The 16,368-nt window shown below is 41.3% G+C and overlaps 1 protein-coding gene across 1 annotated transcript in view; it reads left to right on the plus strand.

Moving 5' to 3' along the window:
• LOC121523498 (mucin-2-like) overlaps positions 1-14,219 on the plus strand; it is a 74,695-nt gene extending 60,476 nt beyond the window's left edge. The window contains exons 12-14 of the mRNA XM_041808416.1: positions 10,991-11,123; positions 13,687-13,885; positions 13,965-14,219. Of these exons, the coding sequence (XP_041664350.1) occupies positions 10,991-11,123; positions 13,687-13,885; positions 13,965-14,219 (587 nt within the window). The remainder of the gene's footprint in view (positions 1-10,990; positions 11,124-13,686; positions 13,886-13,964) is intronic.
• Positions 14,220-16,368: the final 2,149 nt, after the last annotated feature.

Here is a 16,368-nt window from a genome sequence, read left to right on the forward strand (position 1 = left end):
TGTTGCATGAAAGAGTGAAAAACAGCAAAAATGTTGCATAAAAGAGTGAAAAACAGCAAAAATGTTGCATGAAAGAGTGAAAAACAGCAAAAATGTTGCATGAAAGAGTGATAAACAGCAAAAATGTTGCATGAAAGAGTGAAAAACAGCAAAAATGTTGCATGAAAGAGTGAAAAACAGGAAAAACAATGTGGCATGAAAGAGTGAAAAACAGCAAAAATGTTGCATAAAAGAGTGAAAAACAGCAAAAATGTTGCATGAAAGAGTGATAAACAGCAAAAATGTTGCATGAAAGAGTGAAAAACAGCAAAAATGTGGCATTTAAGAGTGAAAAACAGGAAAAACAATGTGGCATGAGAGAGTGAAAAACAGCAACAATGTTACATGAAAGAGTGAAAAACAGCAAAAATGTGGCATTTAAGAGTGAAAAACAGCAACAATGTGGCATTTAAGAGTGAAAAACAGCAAAAATGTTGCATGAAAGAGTGAAAAACAGCAACAATGTTACATGAAAGAGTGAAAAACAGCAAAAATGTGGCATTTAAGAGTGAAAAACAGCAACAATGTGGCATGAAAGAGTGAAAAACAGCAAAAATGTGGCATTTAAGAGTGAAAAACAGCAACAGTTGTCAAAAAAATGGGACAAAAATTGTCCCAAAATGTCCAAAAGTGGCAAAAAATTTGATTCAAAGGTGCAAAAACCAGTGGCAAAAATGGACATCAATGGGTGAAAAGGTGGCATTAAAGGGACAAAACAGTGTTAAAATGGGCAAAAGGTGTCATAAATGGAGTTAAAGCTGCAAAACAGTGTTAAAATGGGCAAAAGGTGTCATAAATGGAGTTAAAGCTGCAAAACAGTGTCAAATATGGCATGAAAGAGTGAGAAACAGCGAAAGTTGGTGAAAAATGTGACAAAAATGGTCCCAAAATGGGCAAAAAGGTGGCAAAAATTTAATTCAAGGAGGCAAAAATGAACATGAGCTGTAAAGGTGGCATTAAAGGGCAAAACAGTGTCAAAATGGGCAAGTGTTAAAAAACGGACATAAAGCTGCAAAAATGTGGCAAAAATGTTGCATAAAAGAGTGAAAAACAGCAAAAATGTTGCATGAAAGAGTGAAAAACAGCAAAAATGTTGCATGAAAGAGTGAAAAACAGCAAAAATGTTGCATAAAAGAGTGAAAAACAGCAAAAATGTTGCATGAAAGAGTGATAAACAGCAAAAATGTTGCATGAAAGAGTGAAAAACAGCAAAAATGTTGCATGAAAGAGTGAAAAACAGGAAAAACAATGTGGCATGAAAGAGTGAAAAACAGCAACAATGTTACATGAAAGAGTGAAAAACAGCAAAAATGTTGCATAAAAGAGTGAAAAACAGCAAAAATGTTGCATGAAAGAGTGATAAACAGCAAAAATGTTGCATGAAAGAGTGAAAAACAGCAAAAATGTGGCATTTAAGAGTGAAAAACAGGAAAAACAATGTGGCATGAGAGAGTGAAAAACAGCAACAATGTTACATGAAAGAGTGAAAAACAGCAAAAATGTGGCATTTAAGAGTGAAAAACAGCAACAATGTGGCATTTAAGAGTGAAAAACAGCAAAAATGTTGCATGAAAGAGTGAAAAACAGCAACAATGTTACATGAAAGAGTGAAAAACAGCAAAAATGTGGCATTTAAGAGTGAAAAACAGCAACAATGTGGCATGAAAGAGTGAAAAACAGCAAAAATGTGGCATTTAAGAGTGAAAAACAGCAACAATGTGGCATGAAAAGAGTGAAAAACAGCAACAGTTGTCAAAAAAATGGGACAAAAATTGTCCCAAAATGTCCAAAAGTGGCAAAAAATTTGATTCAAAGGTGCAAAAACCAGTGGCAAAAATGGACATCAATGGGTGAAAAGGTGGCATTAAAGGGACAAAACAGTGTCAAAATGGGCAAAAAGTGAAAAAAAATTGAACAAAACTTTGTGTATGTGTGTGTGTGGATGTGTGTGGGGGGTGTCTTTGGTTCATCCTGGATCTGTATAAACTTGAGTCCGAACTCTTTTGGTCAAATGACGTGTCTGTGACTGTATCAGCTCTGACACAGGAGCGACCGTGTTTGATGATGTTCTGGTTTAATACTACTTCCTGTCAAAGCCCTCCTCCTGTGAGCAGGTGTGTGTTTGATGCCCATTACTCTGCTTTACTAGCATGTGTGTTTGAGACTGCAGATCAGTCTGGTTTTCACTGCAGGTCCTGACCCCACGCTGCTGTAAACGTCGTTCATCCTCCTCTGTGGTTTACAGAATCAGCCACTCGTTTGTCATCGTCTTTTAAATCTCACTGCAGCTCCACGCGGAGGTCAGAGTGCCGCTGTCAGGGGTTAGACTGTCATCAGATCAGGGGCTGTTTTAGTCATCTGGAGGTCCCAGGTAGAGACTAATGTGAGGCCTTTCCTCATGTGGCTGAGAGCTATCATAGAGACAGAACAGTATTATTTTCAAGTAGATCTACATGCTGGAATCCATGTGTGAAATCTAGATCTCCAAATAGCCAAAAGTCCTTCTGCAGCTCTTAGAAGATCAAACTCAAAACACCCTGAAAGCTGAAAGTTATGTTTTCTGTAAAACTCAGCACCTGTTGCTCCGGTTGTGATACTAAGAATAAAGACATTAAAATGTCTTTAACATCAGTGTTTGCTGTTCACTGTCTGAACTGTTAGGTGTGGAAGTTTGTTGTAGGACCCAGAAGCAGACAGACGAGGTGAGCAGTTTGAAGGAGCTTTAATGTTTGCAGTTGTAGGCTGGCTGGTTGGTTTGGGTATCAGAGGAGATGGGTGAATTCTGGTCCTGTTGACTTTCCGTAGCTGTGTTGCAGGAGGAGTCGTTTAGATGGCTGGATTTGTAGAATCTGGGCATAGAGAAAAAGGCTGTTAGAATAAACAGAATAAATACCACAGAGTGGATGTAATAATGGCGACGAGTGGAGCTGAAACCAGGCTTCTTATACTGAGGCAGATGAGCTGATGGGATCCAGGTGAGTCATCCAGGTGATCCAGCAAGGTGCTTGATTGCAGGCAGTTGGAGGGTGTGGCACACAAACAATCAGAGACAGACAAGAAGCAGCCAGAGCTGTGACATAAATGATTCAGTAGCAATTCTTGAAACTAAATTTGACATTTACCAAACTGAAGAGTTGACAGCTTGGGTATCAGAATAACTCCCACATTCTAGTGGGAAACGTTGGAGAAATAAGATTTTCAGCAACCCCACAAACTAAATGTAGAAATGTTTTCTGAAGGTGGTTTCCAAAGTCCTTTAACAAAACCTAACCGTCTATGACACTGATAATCAACTGGTGGCCCAGGCGCCAAATCAGGCCCTCAAAGCTTCCTGTCAGGCCCCCAGAAGATCATTAAGCTCTGTTGCAGAAATTCACCTGTCAGCTGTTATTAGTAACTATTTTGTTTTAAACGTGTTAAAACTGGCAAAAATGGCGGGTTAAAGTGGTGAAAAGGAGTTAGAGAGTGGCAAAAATGGGCTGTGGAGTGGCACAAAGGGACAAAAACTTGCAGGAAAAGTGGTGAAAAGAGATTAAAATGAGGCAAAACATTAGTATTAGAGGAAAAGAGGGCAAAAAATTATATAAAAAAATGGGTTAAATGTGGCAAAAATTAAGAAAAAGGAATGAACATGGCAAAAATAGACAAAAAAAGTGGCAACATGGGTAAAGGAGGGACCAGACAGGCAAGAAAAGTGGTTTATAAATGCTTAGAGAGGCAAAAAAGGGCAAAAAGTATCAAAAATGGGTTTAAGGTGGCACAAAATAATGCAGAAATGGCAGAATGTGTCAGTGAAGCTGTGACAGGTGTGAAACATGAGGTCATAATTGTTGGGGGTCTGGTCTCTGGGATTTTCATGAGCCCAGCCAACTCTGTGTCTCCTTCTGGTCTACGGCGTTGTAGATAGGGGTGGATCTCACTGGTAATGTCTAAATATGTCCTGTGTTTTCTTTTTAAAGAAAATACAAATACTATTAAAATATTATGTTAATCAGAACAAAATGTTGATTTCATTTTTCTTTATTTGGAAGTCCAGCCGTGGGCTGCATGGTGGCGCAGGGGTTAGCGCTGTTGCCTCACAGCAAGGTCCCTGGTTTGCATCCCGGTCAGGGCCTTTCTGTGCGGAGTTTCCATGTTCTCCCCGTGCATGGTTACTCCGGCTTCCTCCCACCACCAAAAAACATGCTCGTTAGGTTAACTGGTGCCTCTAAATTGCCCGTAGGTGTGAGTATGAGTGTGAGCGTGTCTGATTGTTGGTCTCTATATGTCAGCCCTGTGATTGACTGGCGACCAGTCAATGCTGGGATAGGCTCCAGCCCCCCCATGACCCTCAATGGGATTAGTGGGATGGATGGAAGTCCGGCACCCAGAGACTCTGTCAGGACTACATCTGGCCCTTGTTCAAATGTACTTGATGACCCCTGACCTATGACTACACTAATACAACACTGATAAAGTTAGCTAAATATGCTAGTCTCGGCTATCTGAGGTCACTTTGTCCTCTCTAGTTGAGGGCAGAGGAATAATAATATTATCCTGGTTGAGGTGTAACAGACTAAGTTTACATATCTCATTCTCCATCTCGTTTCTATGCCAAAGTCCTGTTTAGACAGAAAGGGCAGAAATGCACTTGCATTTCTTGTTTTGACACGGAGGCTTTTATTTTGAAATGCTCACAGCAGTGGGTCATGTTATTTCCTTTTCCTCACGTATTTTGTAAAATGAAGAAAACAAAATAACGGAATGAGAAAACAGTTGGACCCCTTTTTTAAAATGTCGTTACTTGTTTTCCTGTTTTTGTCACCAAAATGAAAAAAAGGTAAACCAGCTCGTTTTTGTTTTTTTGTTTTGATCACAAAAACAGAAAAATCTGAAAAATGGTTTATTTTGAAGTTTCTTTCGCATTTGGTCAAAAATGAAGAAACTGAGAGCTGTTAGAGCATTTAGAGCTGTAAAGTACTAACTTTTCCCTAATGCCTGCTCCCTACTTCCTGATTCTCTGGCGAACATTTGTGCACCATCAGCATCATGTGACTGCCATTTTTTTATATGGTGTCAGCAAGTCTGCAGGGATCTACCAGCTTCTTATGAAGACACTTGAGGAAATGCTGGAGAAAAAAAAAAAGTTTCTATGGAAGCAGACATCTCTAAAACCTTTTAGAGGACTGGTTTAATCCAGTCCAAAGCTGTTCTTAAACCAGAGTCATTCTTGGCTCTAAATAAGTGACTCAGGAATGAAAATCCTGACTGAGATGTCTGCTGGCCTTACTGATCACACTGAGGTGACAATATCTATTCATGTCCCAGAATATAAAGGACGAGGGAACATGGTGTTCACTGTTTACGAGCTCTTTGTGATGCAGTGTCCTCTCGCCTGTCTGCTCATCTTTCTAGTGCAGCTGCTGGCAGCCCGCCTGTGTTTATTCTTCATTTTTCAGTATGGATCCATACGCCGCTGGACGGTCCACCATATGTTCCCCGCCGGCGTGGCCTGCCCCGGGCTCTGCTGCTGCTGCTGCCCACAAACATCGGCAGCGCTTTGTTATTTTGGCGTAAGTGTGTTAATGAAGTCTCCACGCTCGTCTTGGAGGCTTCATTAGCAGATAAGAGGAGGAGGAGGAGATAGGAGGAGCGGGGGTCGTGTTTTATCATGTAGAGCTGTTGACCTCTGTCACTGTGAGGGATTTAAGCCGAGCACGGTGTGTTCTCTCTCTCTACATAGAGGTTAGACAGCATTAATTAATGCTGCCATGGAGATGCTGCTTAACAAAGAGGGCAGTCAGGAATAAAGGTCTGATATAGACTGCAACCACAGAAATCCTCTAAAATAGAATATAAAAACTGTAGATGAGGACTGAGCCAACAACCCCGTTTTTAAAGCATCAAATCATCATCCTCCCTCACTGAACATTTATAGAGTATCTCTGGTGCTGAGAGGAGCTGACTATAAATAAAGGGTGTTTCCTGCTGAAAAAGCCTTCCATGATGGTTGATGACCACAGTGTATAAAACATGGACGTAGCCCCAGTGATGTCACTGGTTTTAAAGATGCCTTCTGAAGCTGAATAATGGTGGCCGCCATATTAAAATCTCTCTCAACTCTTGATCTATAAACAAAGAGGTCAAGCTGAAGAGGGCTTAATGTCTTACTTATAACCCCAAGTCCCAAAAAAGCTGGGACGTGGTGTAAAGTAAAAGTATAAACAGAATGCAGTAACTAGAAAATCAAAGCTGGAGGAGCATGTTTACCTTTCTCTCCATTCAGACATGTGACTGTGGGAACCAAGCGTCCGAACCACGACCACTGAGGATTAGTATAGTAACATTTAACCCCTATTTAAATGACACGCGTTAAGATGAGTACTAACATTATCCCACATAGCTCGGCTTTCTTTTATTGATTCTTCTTTTTGTACCATTTTTCCTGCCTTTGGATATCATGGCCAAAGAAGTGCAAAGAATAAGAAGAAAACATGTGAAAAACATGAACAGGCAGTTTGTTTTTGCAGCAATGCTATACTCTTCAATTCATGCAAGAATTCAAAGTACTATTCGCACCTGCAGACCTCCAATAACTTCCCTGACATCAGCGTTAGGTGCATTTGCACAGGATGAGTGAAGTCTGTCCTCAACTAGAATTTACAGACAATTCTGAGGAATGAAAACTCAGTGATTTTATTATATTTCTAAAGATCCACTAAAAAAAAGTGATGTTGCACAAGGTATTCTGCAGGAGCTGCTGTCTTCATGTGTCCTCTACTCTTACCCAGATCTCAGACATGCTAAGGTGTTTTTTTACCCTCGATATACAGTGCTTAACAAATTTATTAGACCACCACCCAAAGTAAGGTTTATGCCACAGCTGCCCTAAATTAACAGCATAGGTAAAAACTGGCAAAACCAAAATCATTTTATTATGTTTCTGCAATGGTTAATACACCAATATGTAGAAGCTCTTTAACCCAAAAGATATTTTTAATGCTAAAATATAATTATTATTGTTATCCATGAATTTTCAAATTTACTGATTTACAAAAAAAACTGAAAAAATAGTAAAACACATTATTATTTCTTGATGAATATGTCAAATTATAGTTATTTACTGGCATTCCTGAACAGAAAAATGAGTTTTAGTGGTTGAATGTTATGCTTGATTCATTTCTGACTTCTCAGAGAAGCTCAGTGAGAAGCCAGTTTGGGTATAAAAAGGCAAATTCAGTTTGAAATTCTTCATTCCTGTTCAAAATGGTAAAATGTGGAGAGCTGACTGAAAATGAAAGAGTCCGCATTAAAGCACTTCATGATGGTGGATGGGGTCTGAGACAGATATGACAGGTGGTCTAACACATTTGTTAAGCACTGTAGATGTGTCATAACTTATCCGATGCAGCCTCTTTCCACCCTAAATCACTGAGATGCTGATTCGCACAGGATTAGATTTACCTGTGGACCTCTGTAGGCTGAAATGTGGTCGGTCATTTTCCCTGGAATTTTTACTCCACAAATTACACATGTGGTCGATTCGCACTGGATTAAAACACAGACAGATTACTACCAATTACCAGGAGTCATCAGGTAATACTAATCCTGTGCGAATAAGGCTCAAGGGTCATTTTTTTAGATTAACTGGCAAAAAAGTCGACTTTCCTTGTCTGTGTTTGTGTTGTCTTCATCAAAATAAGATTGGCATAAAAACATGATCATCCCCTTCAATACAACAGTTCATATTTAGTTTGCAATATGAGGACAAATAACTGCAAATAGATATTTTTAACATCGCTCAGCCCTAATCAGGACCATAAAACCATGATCAGTGCAGGATCTTTCGCAGGTGCCCAGTCCACCAGCTGGGCGAGACCAGAGCTCATATTTCTGTTTTCAAAGCTGGAGAAATTCTTAATTTTTGTAGTCGTGACAGGATTTCTTTTCCTGCTATGACAGGACACAACATATTGAAAACATGAATGATCTGCTAAAGAAAGTGTGAACTCTCACAGGAAGCTGCCGCTCTGTTGCTGTGTCAGCCATGTTTGGTGCTGCTTATCTCTGAGGGAAAGCTTTACCAGATCTCTGCAGCCATTATTCCCTCTGTGACTCTGTGACCAAAATCAAATCACTTTTACATCTGGAGTGAATTTTCCTCCATAAAAACCTGCATAAATCTCTGAGTTAATTTAGAATAAAGCTCAGACTGTGTCTCCTTTGTTGAATTATTTCTGCCTTAAATGTAGGAACACGCCGTAGTGAAAGTTATCTCTTCTTCTGTGGTGGATTAAATTTCCTCCTTGTCTCCAGCTCCTCTAACCTGTGTGTTACCTGCTGCTCTTTTATCTCCTCTCCCTCTGGTGTCCTTATTCTAACTCAGTTTCTCCGCTATGAAGCTCCGACTTCATTTCCAAAATTGAATTTGTGGCTGGGCTCAGAGGTGACTAATCTGTGGTTGAAATCAGGCCGGGAATGCATTAGGAGTGAACGTTAGTCACTCCGGGCTGCGAGCCGAACTCCTCTAAAGTTGGAAGTGAAAAGTTTTATGACAGACACAGATCCTGGTAAATTCAGACTCGCGGGGGAATAATTCTGTCGCTCTCAGCGACTTTTTCAGCTATTCCAGAGCCTGTTGTGCTGAAAAATGATGCTTTCACTGTCCATCAGTTGAATGGGGGCACACAGTGATGCAAATTGAAGCCAAATGGCCTTCCATGGTTGGGTTGGAGCCCAGAAATCCTCAAGTTCCATCTCCTGTGTGATAAGAGTCTCTGCTGCACTCTCCACAGCCCATTAGCCGTGGATTGATGAGAGACGCTAACATCCAGTTATTTGATCACAGCTGGACGGCGACCAGTTAGAGAGCTGGTCGACGCTCGGGAATCAGCTGAGAGGATCGCTCAATCTGCTCCGGAGTTCACCACAAACTGTGGTCACTCCTCTTCTGTTAAGCTGGTCTTCTAACAACATGTCAGTAACAGCTGGAGCACCACAACCACGGGTAACTCCTCACAGACTAATATGCTAATATGCCGTGCCTATAATAAGCATTTACCCCCTTAAATGGTTAACACTTTTAGATGAGAGACTTGGGATTTGGGGGCCCCAAATCCCTAACTACGCCCCTGCGCTGCAGGTCTATTTTCAGCACTGGCCACTGCTAAACTCTGTCAATTCCTGTGGGGCAAAATGCTCCAAACAGGAGGTCACAGGTATTGAACATCCGGCTCTTTCAAAATAAAACCCAATGCACGGACTCATGATCATAAATCATTACGTCTCATCATGCAGCAAGAGCAAAGGGTTAACAGGAGGTCAGTGGGTCACAGAGCTACAACAGTGCCATTGACAATGAAAAGTTAACTTTTGAGGACATTTAGCCAAAACAGTTGCATGAAACCACAGATCCTTTAAGCAAACATGAACCTTTTAACTTCCTAATGTACTCACCCAATGGCATAAGCCAGGTAAAATAAACTGGCAGCCTGGGGGCCACATCAGGTGCAGAGGAAAAAACATGTTTTTTTTTTTTTTAATTAACACCCCCTACAGCTATTAAAACAACTCCAAAACAATGGAGATTGAAACACTTTAATCAGGAATGGCTTGGCTTTGTTTTACCCATTTTTCAGAAGTCCACCTGCCGGCCATTATTAGCAAATATAATGCATGTTAAACACATATTTATCAGTCCATCCTTTCCTGATAAAAACTGCCATTTTCTGTAGAATCAGGCGTTTTGGGAGTGCAGTTTTCCTTCATGGGTTTTTCACTTCCCATCACACAGCATATTAGCATCAAACCCAGTGACAGACAACATGACAGCCAGAGAAATATTCAACTAAAACACCTCCATCGCCCCCTTTGTGGCTGACTGCTGGCTCAAAGTCAGAGCCTAAAGATTACATTTAAAAGATAATAAAAATATATATTGACTAGACTATTTTTGAAATTAATTTGCTTTATTTGAGAGTTTGACCCCTGGCGTAAGCATAAATATCATGGACTCATGCAGGAATGGGTGACAGATGACCCTAAAAGGTGAAACAGTCCACTGTTGACAGACAATTCCTGCATGAACTTGCAGTTCTGTCATGACTTCTGCCCTCTGATCAGGTGTGCGCAGCAGTGCAGCAAAACCAGCGCACACATTCTGTGTGGAAATTGTGGGTTACAAGCCTTCCAGGGCCAGCTGCTGAGAAGCATCCCCACAGCATGATGCTGCCACCACCGTGCTCCACAGTGGGGATGGTGTGTTTGTGGTGATGGCAGTGTTTATATCTTGGTCTCAACTTTCTTCCTCTTGACCATGGAGTCTCCCACAGTCCTTTAGGTGAACTCTAGTCCAGATTGAATCTGAGTTTTCTTCAACAGTGTCTTTCTCTTTGCCACTCTTCTATAAAGCTCTGACTGGTGAAGAACCCGGCCAACAGTTGTTGTCTGCAGAGTCTCTCCATCTCAGCTGCTGAAGCTTGGAACTCCTTCAGAGTAGTCATAGGTGTCTTGGTGTCCTCTCTCACTAGTCTCCTTCTTGCAGGTTGTGAGGATGGTCTGATCAGATTTACACATGAGACATATTCCTTCATTTCTTCATGATGGATTTAACTGAACTCTGGGGGATGTTCAGAGACTTGGAAATGTTACTTTCGATCACCTTTTCTCTGAGTTGCTTGGAGTGTTCTTTTGTCTCCATGGTGTAATGGTATCTGTGAATACTGATGAACCAGTCTCTGGACCGTCTTTACACCACAATCAGTCACTTTAAAAGGGGTGAATACTTTTTCTGCGCTGTAATGAGATATTTTAATTTTATATTGGGCTGTCTCGTGCTGACAGATGATGGCTGATCTGTGATTCTGGTTGTTTCCTCCCAGAACAGATTTGACTTCCTGCTTGTTTTCCTCGTCCGCTGAGCCTCAAACAGTCATCAGTGCGTCTGTGCGTCTGTCTGCTTTTGTGTTTCCAGAGGAACAATCTGAGCAGCACACCGCCTGCTCCGACACGGTTTGGCCGCCGTCCTCTCAACAGTTTGCTGTGCGTGGAGCAGCCAGAGATTTAGGACGAGACGGCGGCGATTTGGTGCTCCTCCAGACCAGCTGGTGCACGAGATCAAGCTGTTAATGGCAAATTATCCTCGTGTTAATCTCTGCCAGTGCTGGGTCTTTGTCAGATGCCTGCACTGTAAAAAATGAAACCCTCCCCTTTCTCTTCCTGTCGGAGCGGATCATCAAACCTCGCTCTCTGTGAGGTCGCAGCAGGGCGAGGACTTGAACGAGCCAAGACTGAGCGAGTTCCTGCGGAGGAGAGTGTCACGTCTGAGACGAGACGAGCCGCAGACTGGAGGCGAGGAAACACAACAGACTGTCCTTGATCCAGTGTCATGTGGAGAAAAGTTTCCCTTGGCTGTTTAAACTCTCTTTAAATGAGCAGTTCTCTCTTCCACTGACGAGTCAATTAAATAAATCTATAAGAATCTAAAGCATCCATGCTCAGACTGTGGAGGATGTTTTTATATGTGAGAAAGAGTGAAGGAGAGATTCATGAAAGATTAATCAGCTTTGTGCACATGACACAAAAAGACCTGAGGTCCAGAAGAACTCAGAGATAAACGCTCAGACACGTCCATGCTCTGGTTCTTTACAGTCTCACTGAGATGAGCCGAGATGCAGACAGAAAAACTGGAGATACCAGTGAGCCTCTGGTATCAGCCCAGACTGGGTCGCAGTGAATGAGCTCTCCTCTAGTGTCATTAATGTCAGTGTTAACGCTAGCACAGATGCTAGCATCCTGGCTAACAGAAACCTTCAGTTTAGGCCTGGAAAGTCAAAGAATTACTGAGTCCTGGAATTATTTATCTATGCAGCTCTTTAACCCGTTTCCACAAACTTCTCTGCCCATCTTTTTGTCACTGTTAGCCCATATTTACAGCTGTTTTGCTACTTTTATTCAATTTTTGCCACTTTCTTGCCACTGTTTTGTCATTATTCACCCAATTTTGCCGGGTTGTTTGGCCCTTTATTCAACTATTTCTCCCATGTTTTCTTGTTTTTGACAATTTTTGCCATTTTTATTTCACTGTTTTGCCACTTTGATTCCATTCTTTTCCACTTCTTTTGCTTCTGTTAACCCACTTTAAAAAAAAAAATTAACCCATTTCTGCTGTTTTCTTTTCCTCTCTGCTGCCACTTGCCACTGTTTTGCCACTTTGCAGTGATTTTTACAGTTTCTTGCCGTTTAGGCCATTAACATGCCACTGTTTGCCACCTTTTTTTCATATTTCTGCCACTTTTCACCTGGTATTGCTGTCTTTTTGTCCTTTATACAACTAAATTTTCCACAGTTACGCCGTTTTTTTCCATTTTTTTTTGCCCTTATACCACTTTTTTGCTGCTGTTTTGCAGCTTTTTTCATTTTTTTCCATATCATTTGCTACTGTTCTCCAAATGTACCACTTTTCATAGTTTTTTAGATGTTTTAAAACCTTTAGGCCCCTATTGTGACATTTTAAATCATTTTTCCCACATTTCCTGGATTTTTGCCACTTTCCCCCAATTTTGCTGGGTTGTTTTGCCCTTTATCCAACTATTTTTCAACATTTTTGCCACTGTTTTCCTATTTTTGCCCATTTTAGCCATTTTTTGTCTTTATTCCACTGTTTTGCCACTTTTATTCCATTCTTTTCCTCTTCTTTTGCTTCTGTTAACCCGTTTTATTCCCCAAATCATCGTTAACTTTGTTGATTAATTATTTTCGTTGTAGTTTTCGTTAATAGCTTTTTTCCCCTGACGAAAACGAGACAGTAACTAATAAATGCTCAACGTCATTGTAAATGAGGGTTCGCCATTAATGATCTTCGAGTTTAAGTAAAGATAAATAAAGATAAATAAATAAATGAAAACAAATGCACATGGACAAAAACTCAAATGAAATTGGTTGACATTTTAATCAAAAAATAAAAATGAAATGAAAACGTTTGACAGACTTTTTCCAGTCAGATCTAATTTCGTCATGTAGAGAGAAGGGGAAAGTTATCCAATCACAGCTACTCTGGCTGTGTGGAGAGGTGGGATGAGATACGGGGGAGATCCAATCACAACGGCTTTTGCTGCGTGGTGGCGGGGTAAATTGGGGAGAGATCAAATCAGTCGACTATTTTCACTGTAAATTTCAACAACCAAAATGTTGGGAAGTTTTGTCAACTAAAACTAGACTGAAACTAGAACAATTTAGCTGATTAAATTATGACTAAAACTAAAAGATATTTTTGGCAAAAGACTAAAACTAAAACTGCCCTAGCTGCCACTTGTCACTGTTTTGCCACTTCTTTCTGGCACAGTTGTCCCAATTTACCACTTTTCATCTAATGTTGCTGTTTTGTGCCCTTTCTTCAACTGTTTAGCCACTTCTAACCCCTTACTGCCACTTTTTCTCCTTCATACCACTGTTTAGCCATTTTTCTTTTATATTTTCTAATACTTTTTGCCACTGTTACCCCATTTTTGCCAATTTTTCACACCTTTATTCCACTATTTTGCCACTGTTTTGGCACCTTTCGCCCATAATTTCTATTGTCAAACATTTTTTTTAACTTTTTGCCCATTTTTCACCCATTTTGTTGCGTTGTTAAAATAGTCTCAAAACTGTGGCCTATATGGGCTTTAGGTGTCAAAGGTCAGGTCAGGTATGGGAGCAGATGCCGGTTCGGTACTTCACCATGTCGACCCTGGTCCTGTACTGTTCTGGGTTCCTAAAGGACATCCTTCAGGCCTGCTGCAAGCCTCGCCTCTTCTCTCCATGTGTCCTCCCATCCTCCATGATGCAACCCCAGTTTCTGGACCGGGTCCTGGGCACCCAGCATATGGTGAGCTGGATCAGGATACCAGGTGCCCTTGAAAAACCCTTATAAAGCATCTAACTCTTCCCATCCCCACTCTTCTGAGCACAGCAGCATCAGACATACAGACTTTTCCAAAGATATCGAAAACACGCTGAAGAGAAGTTGTCCCAAAGGAGTCCAGTTGGTGCTGTTAGCCATCAGTCAAAGTCCAGGCCTCACACGAGTACAGAAAGACCGCAGGACCAAGAAGCAAGAGACTCTGACGTTGCTCCGCATCCTCAGATACCAGGAACGCCACGCTGACTTGCTCAGTGAACCCGTCGCCCCATGTGTGAGCTCAGCCTCACACCTGTCATAATTTAAATCTGTCCTCTCTTTCACAGTTAGCCTCTCATTCCATTCAGCAATCCTCATTCCTCCTCCACCCCAGCCACCTCCATTCAGCATCTAGTCCAGATCTTCATAGGTCTCCTGCTCATCTTATCCTGCACACCTCATTGGTGTCCTGGTCCAGCAGCTCCAAAGCACACTCAAAGCTCATTGGTGAAGAGTTTAACATACAAACAAAACCCTGCTTCTCACCTGTAGAGTCTACTTAAAAGACTGGCTCCACTCGATGAATCTCTGCTCCATAAACACGGCTGTAAAGTCCGGCTCAGCTCTGATCCCTGCAGCTACCTGTGGCTGTGAATGAGGATCATGTTGAGTGACAGCTGCTCGCTGTTTACCCGCATGGAGCTGCAGGCTTTGAGCGTCTCTGCACACACACACTAACAATGTTGTTGTCTAACAGGGTCCTCTAAGGTTTGACTCTGAGTAGAGGAGGCTGTTACATTTATTCAACGGCTGAATCATGAAATCAAACACAAACAGCTCGGCTCTGCTCCTCTACAAATCTCTGCTTTCTCAGGAGCGGAGGGAACCTTTACAGAAACAAAACGATGGAATAAACATCGACATTAGACACAAATCAGCACATTCAGATACATACAGAGAAAGCTACACAGAAATGGTTTAAAGACAGCAGAGTCAAAGCCCAGACCTCAATTAAAGAGAGGATTTGTGGCTGTTTATGTCTGATCTTTGTACAACCTGACAGAGCTTTAGGGCCAATCCCATTTCTACCCCTTAGCCCTTCCTCTTCCTCTTGCCCCTTAAAACAGGGAGGGGGTAAGGAAAGGGGTGAAAACCTTCCCTTAAGAAATGAGACGCCACTTGATTGCAGTTCATCATCACACATTGCCGATAAACAGCAGCATCACTGGAGGTGACTATTAAGCTGCGACCATCCCGCTCATACTGCATTGGTCTTCTCCAATTATTTATACAATTAATAACCCTCATTTACTCGTGTAGATACCAAAAGTACAATAAACTTCAATCCTCAGTGGCTAAAGATTGAATATTTGTGAAAACACAACTGTTGTGTTTTCTATAATAACTATGCCGAAAATATTTTTTTCACTTATGCACCTCCTTTGTTGTCTGCTGTGCCATTTGAACGCAGTGCATGGAGAGGAAATTCATCATACCCCTTGGTTTCAAGTGTGGTCCTGGAAGATCTTTGTTTCAAGGGCGATGTAGCCCTCGCCCTCAATTCAAAAGAGAATTGGGACCCCACTTCACCTGATGTGAACGCGCAAAACCAAGGGGGTAGGGCTAAGTTAAGGGCTAAGGGGTAGAAATGGAATTCATCCTTAGTTTAGCAAAGAAGAAGGGAGTACAATTCCAGAGTCCAGATTTTTGTGCCTGAATGAGACCTATCCACACAGACTCAGAGCTGTGACTGCAGAAAAAGGAGACTCTACTAAATATTGATCAGAGGGGGGGGGATATTTATGCACTCACTTATTACATTAATGATGTGTTTTTTTTTTTTTGCCAAATGATATTGAGCATGACTGATTTATAAAATCAATAAATCTGAGGGGCTGAAACTGTTTCACAGACGATGCATGAGCATTGCTTTGAGGCTAAATGTTTAGAAATCATGATAAATTAAAGCCATGAAGCCGAGGCGATAAAAACCTTCCTGAAGATTCGTACATGTTGGAGTTGTGGGCTGCATTAACGTGTACTGAACTGTCCATGTCTGCACATATTCAGTTATAACCAAATAAACATGTGCAGGCATGGACTCGCCATAAACGCAGGAAGTTTAAGTCTGACTGGAATATGCACAGCTTAGTTCTAAACAACTTCCTCTTTTTTTTTTTTTTAATGTGCAAATTTAAGAGCTGAGCAACCATTTTGACAAAGTAATGAAGAACTTTATGTCAGCCATGTCTGTTTTAGCTCTGTGCCAGAGAACAAGTCAATCGGATGAAATCCCCCAGGAGGACTCTGATCAAATATGACCCCTGGAGCAGGGCCCAATGCCCCAATTTTTTCTATTTTCTTCAAAACTGCAGATTTCCTGTTGGAGATAGAGAGTTGGGCCAAGAGGCTTTTTTGTAGATCTCTGTAAGCCGCATCTACCCACCAAATTTCATAAATCTATGACAAAG

This window comes from Cheilinus undulatus, linkage group 16, assembly GCF_018320785.1.
Source record: "Cheilinus undulatus linkage group 16, ASM1832078v1, whole genome shotgun sequence".
NCBI lineage: Eukaryota > Metazoa > Chordata > Actinopteri > Labriformes > Labridae > Cheilinus > Cheilinus undulatus.